The 19,423-nt window shown below is 46.6% G+C and overlaps 1 protein-coding gene across 1 annotated transcript in view; it reads right to left on the bottom strand.

Annotated features, from left to right (window-relative positions):
• Nucleotides 1–19,423, bottom strand: part of CRY2 (cryptochrome circadian regulator 2) — a 64,299-nt gene that overhangs the window by 23,130 nt on the left and 21,746 nt on the right. Inside the window, exons 4-10 of the mRNA XM_040328163.1 lie at nt 17,389–17,573; nt 14,550–14,638; nt 12,735–12,875; nt 11,241–11,552; nt 8,802–8,953; nt 6,646–6,848; nt 4,412–4,501 (exon numbers count right to left, since the gene is read on the bottom strand). Of these exons, the coding sequence (XP_040184097.1) occupies nt 4,412–4,501; nt 6,646–6,848; nt 8,802–8,953; nt 11,241–11,552; nt 12,735–12,875; nt 14,550–14,638; nt 17,389–17,573 (1,172 nt within the window). The remainder of the gene's footprint in view (nt 1–4,411; nt 4,502–6,645; nt 6,849–8,801; nt 8,954–11,240; nt 11,553–12,734; nt 12,876–14,549; nt 14,639–17,388; nt 17,574–19,423) is intronic.

Genomic DNA, 19,423 nt, shown 5'->3' with positions numbered 1-19,423 from the left:
AAGAAATGCCTCTACATCATCGCTCAGGGATAATTTCTGTAGAAAATGGCTTGCCCTCACAGTCACCTGGTTGCCAGGGGCAACAGCCGCTTGTTCCCGAACCTGAGACAGCTGCTGCACTGCTTCCTTTAAGGCAGTCACCTGAGCCTGCATAACCCCTTGCTGGGCTGCTTGCTGGGCTGCTAACTGGGCCACCAACAGGCGAGTATTTTCTTGCTGCAGAGCCAGCGCCTCTTTGTGGTAAGTTTGCGCTTGTATGTTAGCCAGGGTCAGCTGTTTAATTAGCTCCTCCATTGCTTCAACTTTCAATGTTTGTGCAGCTTTAACCCAGGACATAAATTCAATGTACTGTCCCTTTAAATGTCAGTTCAATATAAAGTCCAATGCAACAGAAAAAAAAAACGTTTTTTTTTTTTTTTTTCCTCTTCTTATGCCTGTTATTCAGTCCTGCCCGCATTCGAGCACCAGTGTAACGTTTGGGGGACCAGCTTGATCGCAGGACACAGGCTTCTTAAATCAAAACTATGGTTTATTAAACTTAAATGGCTTAGCAGCAGCAAAAACAAAAGAAATAACAGTCTCACCGACTTGTACAGCTCAGAACTGCTATCGCAGTTAAACAGTCCTTCCAGGTAAGTCCTTCAGTAGCAGGTTTTTAGGCAGGACACTGCCAAGTCCTTTCACAGCTTTTCATAGCTTTTCATAGCTTCCACAGCTTTCCTTGTCCACCATTCACCATGCATTGGACTCTCCTACACTCCTTCACTCTCACCTGCACTTCCTGTCTGCTTTAAACTACTTCCCTACACAGGTGCGTTAACCCTTTCCATTCCCTTAAAGGCACCACAGTCCAAACAGAGGGGAAATATAACGTCCTTCCAGGACCCAGCCATGGCGTCCTGTACAATATATATATATATATATATATATATATATATATATATATATATATATATATATATATATATATATATATAAAACCACTTCCCGCCCGGTCAATAGCATATTGACGTCCAGGAAGTGGTTCTGAAATCCTGACTGGACGTCTATTGACGTCCTGCAGGATTTCATGCCCGCGCACGTCCGTGGGGGCGCGCAGCGCGGCGATCGGTGATGCGGGGTGTCAGTTTGACACCCTGCATCTCCGATCTCCTGTGATTGCGGCATTAGAGGCTCCTCTCCTTTTTTTATACTGAGTTGTGACATGACGCTACTCTTATATCAAGACATCGCTTGTATATCAAGGCAAAGTGTATTAAAACATTTTGCTTGTCTTGCAAAACGCTCTCAAACCAAGTTACTCTCAATCCAAGGCTTTACTGTAGTGGTAATCCAACTAGGCTTAACGTGTGAAGCAAGGCCTTAGGTATGCACAGACCCAGGTAGCTGGTGCTGAGGGTTGGGTGGCTGGAGGTAACCAGGTTACCATAGGCAGGCAGGCAGTAGGAATGGACAGGAGTTCCATGTGATGTAAGCAGGAGGAGGAGGATAGTAATTCTTCTCTGAATGATGAAAAAGAAGCACAGAAAATGTGCAACAATCTGCCCAGAGGATGATGTGGACACTTGTAGGTAGATTCAGTAAGAGTTAGGCCAGTCAGTAGATAAGCCGACCTAACTCAGAATCTACGCCAACCTATGTTTAAGCGTATGCTCAACAGAGATACGCTTAAACATATCTAAGATACGACGGCTTGCGCCGTCCTATCTTAGATTGCAATATTTTGGATGGCCGCTAGGTGGCGCTTCCATTGCGGTCAGCATAGAATATGTAAATGAGTAGATACGCCGATTCACGAACGTACGCCCGGCCGACGCAGTACTTTTACGCAGTTTACGTAAGAGATAGGCCGCGTAAAGTTAGAGCTAGGCCCTATTGGAATAGTAATGTCAAGTATGGCCGCCGTTCCCGCGTCGAAATGCGAATTTTTTCAGTCGTTTGCGTAAGACGTCCCATAATTGGGATTTACGTCGTTTACGTCCACGTCAAAATCAATAGGCCCGTGCGGCGTACTTAGCCGCAATGCACACTGGGAAATGTGGGCGCCCGGCGCATGCGCAGTTCGCAAAAAACGTAAGGTCAAGCCCCATTAACATACAACACGCCCCCCTCAAACACATTTGAATTAGGCGCCCTTACGCTCGCCGATTTAGGCTACGCCGCCGTAACTTAGCAGGCAAGTACATTGTGAATCATGTACTTGCCTAGCTAACTTACGGCGGCGTAGCCTAAATGCCTTAAGCTACGCCGCCGCAAAGTTAGGCATAGGTACCTGAATCTACCTAATGGTCCCTCAGCATTACCCCTTATAATGGTAGAGCCAGTGGTGGCAGGACATTTAAGAGCCATCCTGCAGTCCAACAGCGAGGTAGCTCCTGGTGCTTTAGATTGCCTTATTCACAGTGTGAGCCAAGACAAGACTAAGCTCCAAGGCTATGGCATGCTTCCTGTAGGCATCAGTACAACCCAATTGTATCTGAATTCCTCTGCCCCTCGATGGATGAGAAAAAATTAATTAGAAAAGCTGATATAACCCAAGTCTTTCAGATGACATTTCTTTTTTAATCTCCCCAGTGGCCTGTGATCGATCAATGACGTGCAGTAACAGACCTTCTCTAATGATATTATGGGTTTGTATTCTGTGTCTTCAATACGCAGTGAGCTGGACAGCCTTCAGTTCTCTGTATCCAATTTATTTTTAGGATCAGTACAAAAGTCTACCCATTAGAGAAATGTCAGCGCTGTGTACAGAGACCTTCATGACCCAACAAGAAACACACATCCTAATTATATTGCTTCCGCGGATAGAATGAACAGCACAATTCTATTCAATGGTCTTTATAAGCAAAGAGCAAAGCACTGCAAAAAACTGGACTTTTAACGTTTATATATGAAGATTGAAGCAGCTACATAAGAATGTGACAAAAATTCTAAATAAGGAAGTGGATGAAATGTAGCACTAAACGTGATGTACCGTGAATATGCAGAATACAAAGCCAAGCTGACAGAGTTACAGCAGCTGGTGCACAAGTACTGGGATGTGTTTGATGGTCAGGGGGACCAAAAGGTACCAAGTGGGAGCAATAAAGCTGCAAACAGAGCCAGAAGGCTGAATATTGTTTCCTTTGTTTGTTGGTAGAAACCCCTGCTTGGGCAACAGATATTCTACTACCAATGAGCACAAATGAAAAAAAAAAAAAAAAAAAAAAAAAATCAGGAGTCTTAAAGCGGGGGTTCACCCAAAAAAAATTTTTTAACATTACATTCAGCCGAGTTGTCATAATGACAATCGGCTGTTTTTTTTTTTTATTTTATCCCCGTACATACCGTATTTTCACCGGCGCTTCCGGGTATGTCTTCTGAAGGACTGGGCGTTCCTAATTGATTGACAGGCTTCCGACCGTCGCATACAGCGCGTCACGAGTTGCCGAAAGAAGCCGGACTGCGAGTCGGCTCTATACGGCGCCTGCGCACCGACGTTCGGCTTCATTCGACAACTCGTGACGCGCTGTATGCGCCGGTCGGAAGCCCGTCAATCAATTAGGAACGCCCAGTCCTTCAGAAGACATACCCGGAAGCGGCGGTGAAAATACGGTATGTACGGGGATAAAATTAAAAAAAAACAGCAGATTGTCATTATGACAACTCGGCTGAATGTAATGTTAAAAACATTTTTTTTGGGTGAACCCCCGCTTTAACTGAGGTTGTCCCGATACCACTTTTTTAGGACCGAGTACAAAATACCGATACTTTTTTTCATGTACCCCACCAATACCGATTCTTTTTTTTAATGCCATGTGACAGTTTGACTGATGGGCACTGACTGATGGGGACTGATAGGTGGCACCTTTGGGCACTGGCACTGAAAGGTGGCTGGCACTGTTAGATGGCACTTATGGGCACTGACAGGTGGCTGGCACTTATAGGCAGGCACTGAAATGCAGCAATAAATGACATGAGGCAGCGCCCATCTTGGTACACCCTGCACTAGGTATCAGTAAGTATCAGCAGACATCTTGTTACACCCAGCCTGAACTACATGGGCTGGGTGTAACAAGATGTCAGCTGCTGGCTTACTGTTCAGGGTGGTGCAAGATGGGCGTCGGGATGTCCAAGTTGACGGTGACCGCTCCGCCCACTGAGGCCGCCCTATATATATATATATATATATATATATATATATATATATATATATATATATATATATAAAAATATAAACGTTAACAATGAACATCTCTTTGTTCTCTTTTGGCTTGTTCAGTATACCACTGAATTGGTTTTATTATATCTGTTTGATAAGAACTTTACATTTTGATCCTCCCTTAAATTGCGAGACTGTCAAAGTGCTTTCAGTTTCTATGAGCCATGATGATAATGTCACTGGGGAGCTAAAAGTTTTGGGATGTCTCACCTGGATCAGAGGACCCTTGTTGAGAGGAAGCTGGATCTGCCATAGGACCACTGAGATCTTCCACATAAGATGGCACAGAGGCTAAAATACCTAAAAAAAGGCAAAAAAGTTTCTCTTATAAAACTGATAGTGTGAAACCTTGGATTACGAGCATAATCCGTTCCAGGAGAATGCTCGTAATCCAAAGCACTCGCATATCAAAGCGAGTTTCCCCATGGAAAACAATAGAAACGAATATAATTTGTTCCGCATGGACTTCAATGGAATGCAATACCGCATGTGGCCAGAGGTGGTGGGGTGGCACAGGAGAGCCTTGGAAAGGCTCAACTCTGAAAACCTTGGAAAGACTCAGGAACTGAGAATTTCCGAGTTTTTCCCAGCATTTCCGAACGGATCTGGCGTCCCTCCCACCTCAGGCCAAACGCGGTACTGCACACTGCAGAGGCTTGAATCCTGCTCGTTTTGCGAGACAACACTTGCAAACCGAGTGAGGATTTTTTTTAAAAACACTGGCCCGGATTCAGAGAGCAATTGCGCCTGCGTAACCATAGTTACGCAGCGCAATTGCTGACTTGCTCCGGCGTTACGAATGCTCCTGATTCAGGAACATCGTAACGCCGACTGCAGCCTAAAATCTGCGTGGCATAAGGCTCTTATGCCACGCAGATTTTAGGCTGCATTCTTGCGATGACCGCTAGGGGGCGCTCCCACTGTGCTCAGTGTATAGTATGCAAATTGCATACTAACACCGATTCACGAAGTTGCGCGGGCCCTGCGTACGCAAGTTACGGAGTTTCCGTACGGCGTCTTTAGCGTAAGGCTGCCCCTTCTAATAGTAGGGGCAGCCAATGCTAAAGTATACCCACCGTTCCCGCGTCGTGAAATTTGAATTTCACGTCGTTTGCGTAAGTGATTCGTGAATGGCGCTGGACGCCATTCACGTTCACTTTGAAGCAAATGACGTCCTTGCGACGTCATTTGCCGCAATGCACGTCAGGAAAGTTTCCCGACGGTGCATGCGCTTTACGATCGGCGCGGGAACGCGCCTAATTTAAATGATTCCTGCGGGATCATTTAAATTGCGCACGCTTACGCCGGGCAATTTTGCCGGCGCGCCCTCGCAATTTACGGAGCCACTGCTCCGTGAATCGAGGGCAGCGGCGCAAATTTGCGGGGGCGCAGGGCAAAATCGTTGCCCTGTGCCTCCGTAATTTATGCGCAAATCTTACTGAATCCGGGCCACTGTTCGTATTGCAAAACGCTCGTTAACCACGTTACTTGCAATCCGAGGTTTCACTGTACTGCACACTACATTAGTAAGCACGTAAAGTACTGAGATTTTATGCTAAAAAAATGAAGGAAGGCCTGGCACCATTCCCCACTTTTTTGGCATCATCAGCTTCAGTGCAGAACAGCGATTTCCCTGATTAGAACTTCATCCGGACTTACTCCATACACTGGGGTAGATTCAAAGAGCAATTGCGTCTGCGTAACCATAGTTACGCAGCGCAATTGCTTTTGATTCAGGAACCTCGTTACGCCGACTGCAGCCTAAGAAATTACTGGCATAAGGCTCCTTATGCCGTCGTATCGTAGGCTGCATTCTTACGTTGGCCGCTAGGGGGCGTTCCCGTAGTGGTCAGCGTATAGTATGCAAATTGAATACTAACGCAGATTCACAACCCTACGCGAGCCCTGCGTACGCAGTTTACGTAGTTTGCGTACGTCGGGTTTCGCGTAAGGCTGCTCCTGCTAATAGCAGGGGCAGTCAATGTTACGTATACCCGTCGTTCCGAAGTTTAAATTTTACGTCGTTTGCGTAAGTGAATCGTGAATGGCGCTGGACGCCATTCACGTTCACTTTGAAGCAAATGACGTCCTTGCGACGTCATTTGCCGCAATGCACGTCGGGAAAGTTTCCCGACGGAGCATGCGCACTACGTTCGGCGCGGGAACGCGCCTAATTTAAATGATCCCCTATGGGTGAATTGAGCGTAGCGCAGTTAATTTGCGGAGGCGCAGCGGCAAAACGGTGCGCTTCGCCTCCGTAAAAAAAGCGCAAATGTAGCTGAATCTACCCCACTGTACTTTATGCAGCTAAGTAGTCCACAAGAGGAACATAAACACCACATACACCGTTTTACAGACTGTAAACAACTTATGCTGAAAGACCAAACTTCAATTTCGAGTTGGAAGGATTTTAGGAGACTTTGGAGAAAGTACTGGATACTCACAGAGCCCTCGATAGCGAGACAGCTGCTGATAGGTCTGTTTCATGCGTTCTATGTTCAATCTGCTGGCTTCGGCATGGTTGACAATGGGTTTGGGATAATCGACACCCACAATGCACTTGGCTTCCTTCTGAACAGATTCCGGGGCGTTCCATGGCTCATATATGTAACGGGAAGGATAGCCTTTGAGCACTGGCAGGTACCGTCTACAAGCCAAAGAGGAAAACAATTTAGGAAACGTACCCAAAAACACACATACCGTATTTATCGGCGTATACCGCGCACTATTTTGCCCTGAAAATCAAGGCAAAATCGTGGGTGCGCGATATACGCCGATACCCACTTTCCCGCGCCGAGTTTGAATACTGCGCCGGCATATACCGAGCGCAGTACACTCGTGTATCTTTGGGCAGTCTCGGCGCCTCTCGCACTGACGTCCTGAGCGTACAGGACGTCATCGCGACAGTTGCCGAGCCTGCCTGACGATACACGAGTGTACTGCGCTCGGTATATGTCGGCGCAGTATTCAAACTCGGCGCGGGAAACGAGCGGCGAGGACGCCGCAGAAGGACGCCGGACCCGACGCCGCAGACGGACGCCGGACCCGACGAGGCCCCCGATGGACGCCGCGCAAGACACCAAAACTGTAAGTACAAAACATCTTTTTTTCCACAGGAATTCGGGCAACTTTAGGGGTGCTCGCTATACGCGGGAGCGCGCTATACCCCGGTAAATACGGTACATACATACATACATACATATACACATTATATATATATATATATTTTTTTTATATAAAAAACACATTTAACCCCTTGATCATCCCCTAGTGTTAACCCCTTCCCTGCCAGTCACATTTATACAGTAATTAATGCATATTTATATACAAAAATCGCAGATCGCCGCCATTACTAGTAAAAAAACAAAAAAACGGGATATTTATTATAGCAAAAAGTAAAAAATATTGGCCCAGATTCACGCAGAATCGGGCAAATCTGCGGCGGCGTAACGTATTACATTTACGTTACTCCGCTGCAAGTTTTACGGGCAAGTGCTCGATTTACAAAGCACTTGCCTGTAAAGTTGCGGCGCCGTAGCGTAAATCCCCCGGCACAAGCCCGCCTAATTCAAATGATCCGGGTAGGGGGCGTGGATCATTTAAATTAGGCGTGTTCCCGCGCCGAACGTACCGCGCATGCGCCGTCCCTAAAATTTCCCGACGTGCATTGCGCTAAATGACATCGCAAGGACGTCATTGGTTTCGACGAGAACGTAAATGGCGTCCAGCCCCATTCACGGACGAGTTACGCAAACAACGTAAAATTTTCAAATTTCGACGCGGGAACGACGTCCATACCTAACAATGGCTGCGCCTCCTAATAGCAGGAGCAACGTTACGACGAAAACGACTTACGCAAACGACGTAAAAAACTGCCGCCGGGCGCACGTACGTTTGTGAATCGGCGTAAGTAGGTAATTTGCATACTCTACGCTGAAAACTACGGGAGCGCCACCTAGCGGCCAGCGTGAGAATGCACCCTAAGATACGACGGCGTAAGAGACTTATGCCAGTCGTATCTTAGGCTAATGTTGGCGTATCTAGCTTTCTGAATACAGAAAGTGGATACGCCGGCGCAGATTTGAATTTACGCGGCGTATCTATGGATACGCCGGCGTAAATTCTATCTGAATCTACCCCACTGTGTTTTTTTCAAAATTGTTAGTCTTTTGTTTATAGCGCAAACAATAAAAACCGCAGAGGTGATCAAATACCACCAAAAGAAAACTCTATTTGTGGGAAAAAAAGGACGTCAATTTTGTTTGGGAGCCACGTCGCACAACCGCGAAATTGTCATTCAAAGCGTGACAGTGCTGAAAGCGGAAATTTCGCCTGGGCAGGAAGGGGGTATATGTGCCCAGTAAGCAAGTGGTTAATCTTTTCCCAAATAATAACTTTAATACCATCATGGTTATAAAACACATTTTATTTTCACTGTGATAGACGCCATCATGGCGGCACTGGCGTCAAAATGTTATGCAATAAAAATTCCACGTGTCAAATATAGGCACAGAAAAACCTGCTCCAAAAATGAAGCAACCCCCTCCCCCGGAAACATAAGCACAATTTAGTCCTTACAAATACTTGCATCACCACACACCTGACATAGTCCCCGCTGGGATCCGTCCGTCTTCCGAAGCCCACAGGACAGTAACAGTGGAAAAACTGCTGGAAGAATGCGCTGCATGACAGCCACATCCAACTTCCTGCGTTTACGCTGAAATCCGCGTCCAGCAGCAGTTCATCAAACACCTGCAGACAGAGAAAGAGACTAATGAACATAATTATAGAAGAATTGGCAGTCAGCAGCTTTGTCTAAACACGGACCCTCCCTGCGTAACGCTGCAGTTTTCGCAAATCACATCCAAGGAGTCAATAATCCGAAGGATTACAAAAGAAAGGCAATGCTTTTCATCTCTCAGTACCTTCCATTATTATTACTTAAGAGATAAAAAAAAAAAAAAATGCAAGGCATGTAAAGGATTTCTAATCCTTTTTCAAAAGTATAAAGTGTATATAAACACTAAGAAGGTGTGTGTGTGTGTGTGTGTGATTATCTAGTCGTAATGCCCCGTACACACCATCACTTTATGTGATGAAAAAAAATGACGTTTTTAAAAACGTCAATTTAATTGACTGTGTGTGGGGGAAAACGTCGTTTTATGTCTTGTAAAAAACGACCAAAAAAAATTGAAGCATGCTTCAATTTTATGTGTCGTTTTTCAAAAGTGCACTTTTTACTTCACAGAAATTGACCGTGTGTAGCAAAAAACGTCGTTTTCTAAGACGTTTTTTCATCCACGCATGCCCAGAAGCTACTTATGAAGCGAGCTTCAATGGTAAAACGTGGTGGAACGTAACCTCACTTTGCAAGAACATTGTGAGAAAACGATGGTGTGTAGGCAACTTCGTCTTTGAAAATTGAAGTTTCAAAAACGTCATTTTTTACTTCACAGAAAGTGTCGTTTTTTTTCATCACATAAAGTGATGGTGTGTACGCGGCATAACACTTGCAGTCCTAGGGTGACAATGCAGCTCCTCCATAAAGATATTATTACAGCAGGTAAGTGTTTGCAGTTGGTATGCTGCAATATATTAAATTTTTTGCTCTTGCATTTAAATTTGCTTTAAAGGATAAGTACAGCTTTTGAAAAAAAACTAAAAATAAATAAATGCACCTTTTTGCAGGTAAAAAATTTGATTATTTTTTTTCCCCCCAAGGCACTTGCAAAGAATTGCACTCGTGATCAGCTGTCAAATACTGCAGACTCAGCAAAGTAGTCTGCCCATACCGTCGATAAGGGCACGCAGTTATCCGAAAGCAGAAAGATCACTGGACTATGAAAGTGCTCACCAGCAGCATTTTAGTTCATTGGAAAATACAAGCCATCAGCCGCAATGGCATGTAGGCATTAATTCACAGGAAACGAAATGAATTATGTGGTCATGTGGGCGGAGCCCCGCACAACTGCGCTGTTTGCAAACTGTGACAGCGGGTGTGGGGAGTGGATCCTCTACCTGCTGACACAGGGAGGGGGGAGAGGCTGCAGATGCTGGAACATGTTACACCCTAAAAAGGGGCAGATGAACTATTTTATTACTGGGTTTAGTAACACTTTGTCTTCTCCTTCATGTAAACTGAGCTGTGCCAGTGAGTTGTCGGTATGGTTCCTCTATCGAGATGGTTCCTGTAAGGACTTGCCGACGGAAATCTCCGAACCTCGGCCGGCATCCAGGCTCATTCCTTAACATCCCCGTGGATTGGAGGATGTTAAAAAAAGAGCCAGGAGGCCGAGCGAGCGTAGCGAGCCATTCGAGCGAAGCGAGGACGTGAGGCCGACTGGCCACTTACCTCAAATTCCACGTCGCCCTGGAGGTTCGGTGATTTCCGTCGGCAAGGATTGCGCCTGCGCAGTCCTTACAGGAACCATATCGTCAGATCACCGGCTCAATTCACATCGCCAGCACAGTTCCTGTGTACCATGCACAGGAATTCAATCATCCTGTGCCAGCCAATGAAGATGGCCAAAGACCAGAGCTGGAGAGGCACAGGGACGGTTGAAGGAAAAGTTTGCTTATAGCTCCATTTCACGCTTTTGCCTGGGTCTAACCAGATGTGTCGGGTTATTTCAGTGATCAGGTGAAGGCTTTTATTACTATAAAAATGCCACTGGCAGTGAAGGGGTTAACACTAGGGGGCGAGGAAGGGGTTAAGTATGTCCCTGGGTGTGTTCTAACTGTAGGGGGGGTGGCCTCACTAGGGGAAATGACGGATCTTCTGTTCATACATGGTATGAACAGAAGATCAGCATTTCTCTCCCTGACAGGACCGGGAGCTGTGTGTTTACACACACACAGCTCCCCGTCCCCGCTCTGTAACGAGAGATCGCGTGTGCCCTGCGGCGATCGCGCCCGCCGGGCACGGGAGCGAGCGGCCCTAGTGGCCTGCGCGAGAGCCGAATTTATTGTACGGGCTCTCGCGCAGGGGAGCCGACCTGCCGCCGTAAAACGATTAATCTAGATACAACGTCTATCTCACCTTAACCCCGCACTCCCAGCTATTCCACAGGTCACCGCGGGTCAAGAAACAGGCAACAGCATGCCTCGCCAGGTGGTGTATCCAGCCCTCCTGCCTTAACTGCGTCATGATGGCATCAATCCAGGGGAAGCCAGTCTTTCCTTCTGTCCACTTTGCCAGCGCCTCAGGGTTCTTGTCCCATGGGATCTGTACACAGATTGGATTCCCTTCCATTTGGTCAAACTTGGGGTTGTTGGTAGCTGCCGTATAGAAAAACTCTCTCCATAAGAGCTGGCCGAAGAGGGAGAGAGGTGGGGGGCTATTTTTCTTCACCTGTTGACAAAAAAAAAAAAAAAAAAATCATATGAATTTCCTTCTCTGCGATTCTGAATACTGTATATTTTTTTTTAAATCCGGCACCATTGGCAGCCGAGTAAACCGGAAGTGACATTGTGAAGTCGCTTCCGTGTTTACATTCAGGAGACTGGAATGAAGCCATTTACGGCTTCGTTCCAGTCTGTCACAAGGCGCCGGAATTGCGGGATCACGTCTCCCGGTGGGACAGGAGGCCCAGTCAGAGCAGGGGGAGGGGGGTGCCCCCTCCCACTCCTCTGGTATAACAGCCGAGCGGGTTTTAGCCACATAGGTTGTTATGCCTGGAAAGCCGATCGCCCACTCTAAACAACGGTACCGGGATGATTCTCCTGCATCTACGGGCATCATCCCTGTATAACCGCCGAAAGCCGAGGATGCATATATGCGTATGCTGGGCGGGAAGGGGAGAATATCTCTCTCTCTCTCTCATGTATATAAATGCATTAAGATAAAAACCTTCTGTAAATGAAGCGCCGAACGAACGGCGCATGCGCGCGCATTCTCAGTATCACGTCGAAGTTACTCCCTAACATACGCCGGCTTAATGCCTGTGACGTGAACGTAACCTACGCCCAGCCCCATTCACGTACGACTTACGTAAACGACGTAAAATTCGACGCTTGTTCCGACGTCCATACCTTTGCATTACCTGCGCCTCATATAGCAGGGGTAACTTTACGCCTGGACGTACGCCTTACGTAAACGGCGTAGCTTAATGCGACGGGCGCAAGTACGTTCGTGAATCGGCGTGTCTAGGTCATTTGCATATTCGACGCGTAAATCTACGGAAGCGCCCCTTGCGGCCAGCGTAAATATGCACCCAAGATACAACGGCGTAGGAGACTTACGTCGGTCGTATCTTGGCAAAATTCAGGCGTATTTGGTTTCCAGAATACGCGTATAGATACGACGGCGCACATTTGGACTTACGACGGCGTATCTGGAGATACGTTGTCGTAAGTCCTTTCTGAATCCGGGCCCTAGACTTTACAATCACTTTAAAACACAGTAAAACATTTGGCAATGGAAGCACCAAGTACAGAGTCTACCTCACCTACAGATTTTTTAGCAAAAGCCTGACCTACAAACTGTGACCAGGGAAACAATTTATTGAAGACATCATCTGACAGTTGGACTTACCTTCTGATAAAGTTCCCGTAACCGATAGTAGAAGAGTCGGCAGGAAAGACAGCCGAAGCGCAGGTAAGGGCTGAGACCCGTAGGGCTTGCCAGTAAAGAGTTGGCATTCATCCTGGGTCTTTCATAATGGGCCACCCAAGCCTGAAACAGACACAGATAATGTAAGTCCTCAAACAAATGACACCAGAAAAGCTCCCCTATCCAGAGAGGGACATACATCAAGTCAAATGCATGATAGCCAATCAGGATATTTCTATGGCAAATGTTAGCGTTGAAAAAGCAACCTACCCAAAACAGAGAACCCATAAACCATATGCAGAAAATGGGACCCTGGCAAGAGTTGCAAGAACTAAACCCAACACACCAGGGCCAACCACTAGGTCACCATATGGCTCACTAGGACATTTAGGCCCCATGCACGCGAGACGCTGGTAAACTCGAGTTCAGAGGCATTTGGGCATTTTTTTCAACTGCCCCTGAACACATTTAATGTTATCCTAAGTGTCCATCCATACATTCACGTTTATTTGCGTTTTAACCACTTAAGGACCGGACCAATATGCTGCTAAATGACCCAAGGGGTTTTTACAATTCGGCACTGCGTTGCTTTGACATTTGCGCGGTCCTGCGACGTGGCTCCCAAACAAAATTGACGTCCTTTTTTCCCCACAAATAGAGCTTTCTTTTGGTGGTATTTGATCACCTCTGCAGTTTTTATTTTTTGCGCTATAAACAAAAATAGAGCGACAATTTTGAAAAAAATGCAATATTTTTTACTTTTTGTTAGAATAAATATCCCCTAAAAACATATATACATTTTTTTCCCCTCAGTTTAGGGCGATACGTATTCTTCTACCTATTTTTGGTAAAAAAAATTGCAATAAGCGTTTATCGATTGGTTTGCGCAAAATTTATAGCGTTTACAAAATAGGGGATAGTTTTATTTTTATTTTTTTTACTACTAATGGTGGCGATCAGTGTTTTTTTTCATGATTGCGACATTATGGCGGACACTTCGGACAATTTTGACACAATTTTGGGACCATTGTCATTTTCACAGCAAAAAATGCATTTAAATTGCATTGTTTATTGTGAAAATGACAGTTGCAGTTTGGGAGTTAAACACAGGGGGCGCTGTAGGAGTTAGGGTTCACCTAGTGTGTGTTTACAACTGTAGGGGGGTGTGGCTGTAGGTCTGACGTCATCGATCGAGTCTCCCTATATAAGGGATCACTCGATCGATGCCGCCGCCACAGTGAAGCACGGAGAAGCCATGTTTACATACGGCTCTCCCCGTTCTTCAGCTCCGTGGAGCGATCGCGACTATAAACGAATAGCCGCGCCGTTGTCCCGGATCGCTCCCCGCGGGAACCCGACCGCCGCATGTAGTGGGGGGGGGGGGGGTCCCGATCGGACCCCCGACCCGCGGAAAGGCAGGGACGTACAGGTGCGCCAATGTGCCTGTACGTGCCATTCTGCCGATGTATATCTACATGCGGCGGTCGGGAAGCGGTTAAAGCAGTTGGGTTTAGGCTCGTTTTTTCAGAAGCAACATTTTGGGTTCAGACGCAAAAGTTTTTGCGTTTCAAAGCTTTGGGAGGGTCTACAATGTCTTAGTTATAAACGCTGATAGCCGCAAACGCGGTAAAAAGCCGCTAAACGCGGCAAAACGTTGCGAAATTCGCGGTTTTTGCCTTTGAAAACTTGAGGTTTACATGGGTTTGCATTTGCTTCTCGTGTGCATGGGGCCTTAACAGTCGGCCAGCTGATGTGTATGGGATAAAAAGCACACAAAATTCCTCCCATCACACGCACCTTTCGCTCCAAGTGTCTGTCAAGGCGGGCCAAGGCTTCCGTTTCACCTCCGGGCCACACTGCTGCTCCTGGATTGTCACTTGGGAAACCTGAGAAAACATAAGCAGAGATTTACAATACAGATATTAACTATATTTCATCATACATTGTATACAACAAAATAGAAATCCAAGTACAATAAAACCTTGGATTGTGAGCAGAATTTGTTCCGGAAACATGCTTGTAATCCAAAGCACTCATATCAAAGCAAATCTTCCCATAAGAAATAATGGAAACGCAAATGATTCGTTCCACAACCATTTATTCATAAATCCTTCAGTTTATAGTCCATATAAAATTATTATAGCAATGTGACAGGTTGTGCAACCATAAAATGTCCATCCACAAATGTATCAAAAAAGAGAAGAGAGGCGCCTCCACGTTTAGCAATAGGATTACATTTAATGTCCACATAGACCATCCTCCGCACCGCCGACTCTCACTGCCGTCAGTCTGCAATCGTGACCGGGAAGACTACCCTGCAGTAGAGCGATCTGAAAGCGAGGCTTGTACCGCATGTGGATGCAGCGTGGAGGGGATGACGTTGATGGCGATGAGGAGGATGCTTTATGTGGACAGCTTTACCCCGGATGCCTGCATACTTGGATGTGCCGCTTCAACCATGTGAGTTTCTCAATGTTGTACCTTCATTAAATGTAACCATATTGCTACACTTAGAGGCGCCTCTCTTCTCTTTTATACTCTGTTGTGACATGACGCTACTTGTATATCAAGTCAAAATGTATTAAAAAATAGTATATACACACTTCCTGGTCCATAGAGCTCAGTCCATACCCGCTCTGCATAAACTGAGAGGACACGGTCCTGTCATCTGTCTGCTCTGCACTGATCAGCAGACAGATCCCCCTGCTGATCATAACAGTGTCCACCCTGTGCCCCTGTGTGAAAGGAGCCTTAATGGGCAAGCTTTCCACCTAATGTCCACAGGAGCGTTTAGACCAGCCTTTTTCAAACAGGGTGCCTTTAGGTCTCTTCAGGGGTGCCTTGGCAAAATGCCAGAGGGTTGATTAACCCCTTCCCTACCGGCGCATTGTAAAATTACGCCGGCAGGAACCCTCCCTCGATCCGGGTGGACGTCATATGACGTCCTGTGTTCCCGGCGATCTAGGGCACGCGCGACCGCGGCACCGCTCGTGACCCGGCGCGGGTGCCCGCGATTGCCGGTGATCACGGCAGGAGTGTGGATCTGTGTGTGTAAACACACAGATCCACCTCCTGTCAGAGGTGAGGAGACCAATGTGTGTTCCCAGTACAGAGGAACACACATCGGTCTCCTCCCCTTGTGAGTCCCCTCCCCCCAACAGTTAGAACACATTTAGTAAAAAAAATTATAAAATAAAATCTATCACCTATTTTGTAGACGCTATAACTTTTGCGCAAACCAATCAATATACGATTATTGCGATTTTTTTTTTACCAAAAATATGTAGAAGAATACGTATCGGCCTAAACTGAGGAAAAAAAAAATATATTTTTTTAAATTGTGTTATTTATTAAATAAAAAAGTAAAACATATTTGGCCAGATTTACGTAGGGCGCCGCATCTTTAAGGCGGCGTAGCGTATCGTATTTACGCTACGCCGCCTTAAGTCAGAGAGGCAAGTACTGTATTCACAAAGCACTTGCCTCCTAACTTACGGCGGCGTAGTGTAAATGGGGCCGACGTAAGCGCGCCTAATTCAAATGAGGTTGGGGGGTGTGTTTTATGTAAATGTTTGGTGACCCGACGTGATGCGCCGTCCGTGTACATATCCCAGTGTGCATTGCGTCAAAGTACGCCGCAAGGACGTATTGGTTTCGACGTGAACGTAAGTTACGTCCAGCCCCATTCACGGACGACTTACGCAAACGACGTAAATTTTTCAAATTTCGACGCGGGAACGACGGCCATACTTAACATTGGCTAGGCCAGCTATATGTTGGAATAACTTTACGCCGGAAAACGCCTTACGTAAACGGCGTATCTTTACTGCGACGGACGTGCGTACGTTCGTGAATCGGCGTATCTTGGCATTTACATATTCTACCCCAAAATCAACGGAAGCGCCACCTAGCGGCCAGCGGAAAAATTGCACCCTAAGATACGACGGTGCAGGCTGTCGTATCTTAGCTAGGTTTAAGTGTATCTCAGTTTGAGCATACACTTAAACTTACGACGGCGCAGATTCCGAGTTTCGTCCGCGAATCTACCGATACGCCGGCGTAACTCTCTCTGAATCTGGCTAATTGTGTTTTTTTTTTAAATTGTCGCTCTTCTTTTGTTTATAGCGCATAAAAAACGCAGAGATGATCCAATACCACCAAACGAAAGCTCTATTTGTGGGGGGAAAAAAAAAACAAAGACTTAGTTTGGGTACAGTGTTGCATGACCACGCAATTGTCAAAGTGCAACATCGCTGAAAACTAAAAATTGTTCTGGGCAGGAAGGGGGTGAAAATGCCCGGTATGGAAGGGGTTAAGCCTGCCTTTTAGTTACACAAAGCCAAAAGGTTTTCATTGTGCACCATTACTACCTTCCAGCTACCAGTGTCCTAACAACCAATGAGGTCATTGGTTGATAAGGAGGACATCCGGCCCCTGCACAGTTTGTCCCGCCCCTGCACAGTTTGTCCCACCCCTGCCCGTCTCCATCAGCACTGGACTCACATTGGCTGAGTGAGAAAGAGAAACTGAGGGAAAAGGATACTAGTCAAGCATGCCTTGCCTGAAAAAATATTGAGAAACTGTGGTTTAGATTGGGGCATTTACCAGGGGCACAATAAAACAAAAAAGGTCATACCGAGTTCCTCCAGAGACGGTACACCATAGGTGTCATCATGTGTGCTTTTAATCTCTGCTCTGCACTTTTCCATCTGCTGTCGTGTGATGCTGGGTACAGGTCGGCGAGGAAGCTCCATTCGGCTGATGATAGTCTGAAATCTCTTGTAGGTGAGTGGGGGGCTGTTACCATTCAGCTCAATGATTCTGTATAGAAAAGAAAAAAAGGGGATAAGAGTCAGTATAAAGTAATTTGAGATATATAGGTATTTACTGAAAACTGGAGCAAGGAAGGGGCAACGCTGGTCACAGCAGCAGGTAGGGAAGTCTATGGTCTCCTTCACATGGGCATTTACCCGTATGCAATGGTTTCCAGTACCAAGAGTCAAAAACGCCGCAAATGACAGGTGACCTTGGCCCGGATTCAAGAAGCAATTGCGCCTGTGTAACCATAGGTTACACAGCGCAATTGCTTACTTGCCCCGGCGTTACGAATGCTCCTGATTCAGGAACATCGTAACGCCGACTGCAGCCTAAAATCTGCGTGGCATAAGGCTCTTATGCCACGCATATCTTAGGCTGCATTCTTGCGATGGCCGCTAGGACGCGCTCCCATTGTGCTCAGTGTATAGTATGCAAATTGCATACTAACACCGATTCACAATGTTGCGCGAGCCCTGCGTACGCAATTTACGTCGTTTCCGTACGGCGTGTTTAGCGTAAGGCTGCCCCTTCTAACAGCAGGGGCAGCCAATGCTAAAGTATACCCGTCGTTCCCGCGTCACGACGTTCGATTTTTACATAATTTGCGTAAGTGATTCGTGAATGGCGCTGGACGCCATTCACGTTCACTTTGAAGCAAATGACGTCCTTGCGATGTCATTTGCCGCAATGCACGTCGGGAAAGTTTCCCGACGGAGCATGCGCGCTACGCTCGGCGCGGGAGCGTGCCTAATTTAAATGATTCCCGCCCCCTACGGGATTATTTACATTAGGCGCCCTTAAGCAGGGCAAGTTTACACAGCGCACACGCAATTACGGAGCTACTAGCTCCGTGAATCGCGGGTAGCGCAGGAAATTTGCGGGGGCGCAGGGCAAAAACGCTGCCCTGCGCCTCCGTAACTAAGGGGCAAATCTAGCTGAATCCGGGCCCTTGTAAATAGCAGTGCCCGCTATTTTCAGGTAGCCGCACATCGGTTACCTGCAAACAGGGCTGGGTGTCCGAGATTGGACGCGGTCAGATGCATACAGAAGGGCGAGGGTAAAGTAAACATAAAGAGAGGTTTGGATGTGACCATTATAGTGCTGCCCGTCCTCACAGATTAAATTTACCACCTACTAGTTTGTACAAATGTAATGTTGGTCAGTGTGTAAAGGTAAAATAACCTACTGGGTGCAACTTACACCAATGCCCCTTCCAAAAGAGTCTTCACTACATCCACAAAAAGTAACTATATAACATCAGTATAGTTTTCTCCCATAGGGCCACTATAAAGTCCTCACTAAGAGCTTCAAACTAGTTAATATACAATAGTGTAGCGGTGGGAAAAAGTTCATAAACCAGGACGACACAAAAGGCTCCAAAAAGGTGTAAAGATGTACATCAGTATAGACACTCAGGGGCAGATCCTCAAAGAAATTACGCCGGCGTATCTGTTGATACGCCGCGTAATTTCAAATTTTGCGCGTCGTATCTTTGTTTTGGTATCCACCAAACAAAATACGACGGCATCTGTGTTAGATCCGACAGGCGTACGCCTTAGTACGCCGTCGGATCTTAGATGCAATTTTCCGGCGGCCGCTGGGTGGCCTTCACGTCGTAATCCGCGGCGAGTATGTAAATTAGCTATTTCCGACGATCCACAAATGTACGAGCGGCTGTCGCATTCTTTTACGTCGTTTCCGTTCGGCTTTTTCCGGCGTATAGTTAAAGCTGCTATCTGGTGGCGTACTCAATGTTACGTATGGCCGTCGTTCCTGTGTATAATTTTGAAAATGTTTCTTCGTTTGCGTAAGTCGTCCGTGAATGGGGCTGGACGCCATTTAGTTTCACGCCG

The sequence above is a fragment of the Rana temporaria genome, chromosome 11 (genome assembly GCF_905171775.1).
Source record: "Rana temporaria chromosome 11, aRanTem1.1, whole genome shotgun sequence".
NCBI classification, from domain to species: Eukaryota; Metazoa; Chordata; class Amphibia; order Anura; family Ranidae; genus Rana; species Rana temporaria.
This window is presented reverse-complemented; position numbering and strand designations above follow the sequence as displayed.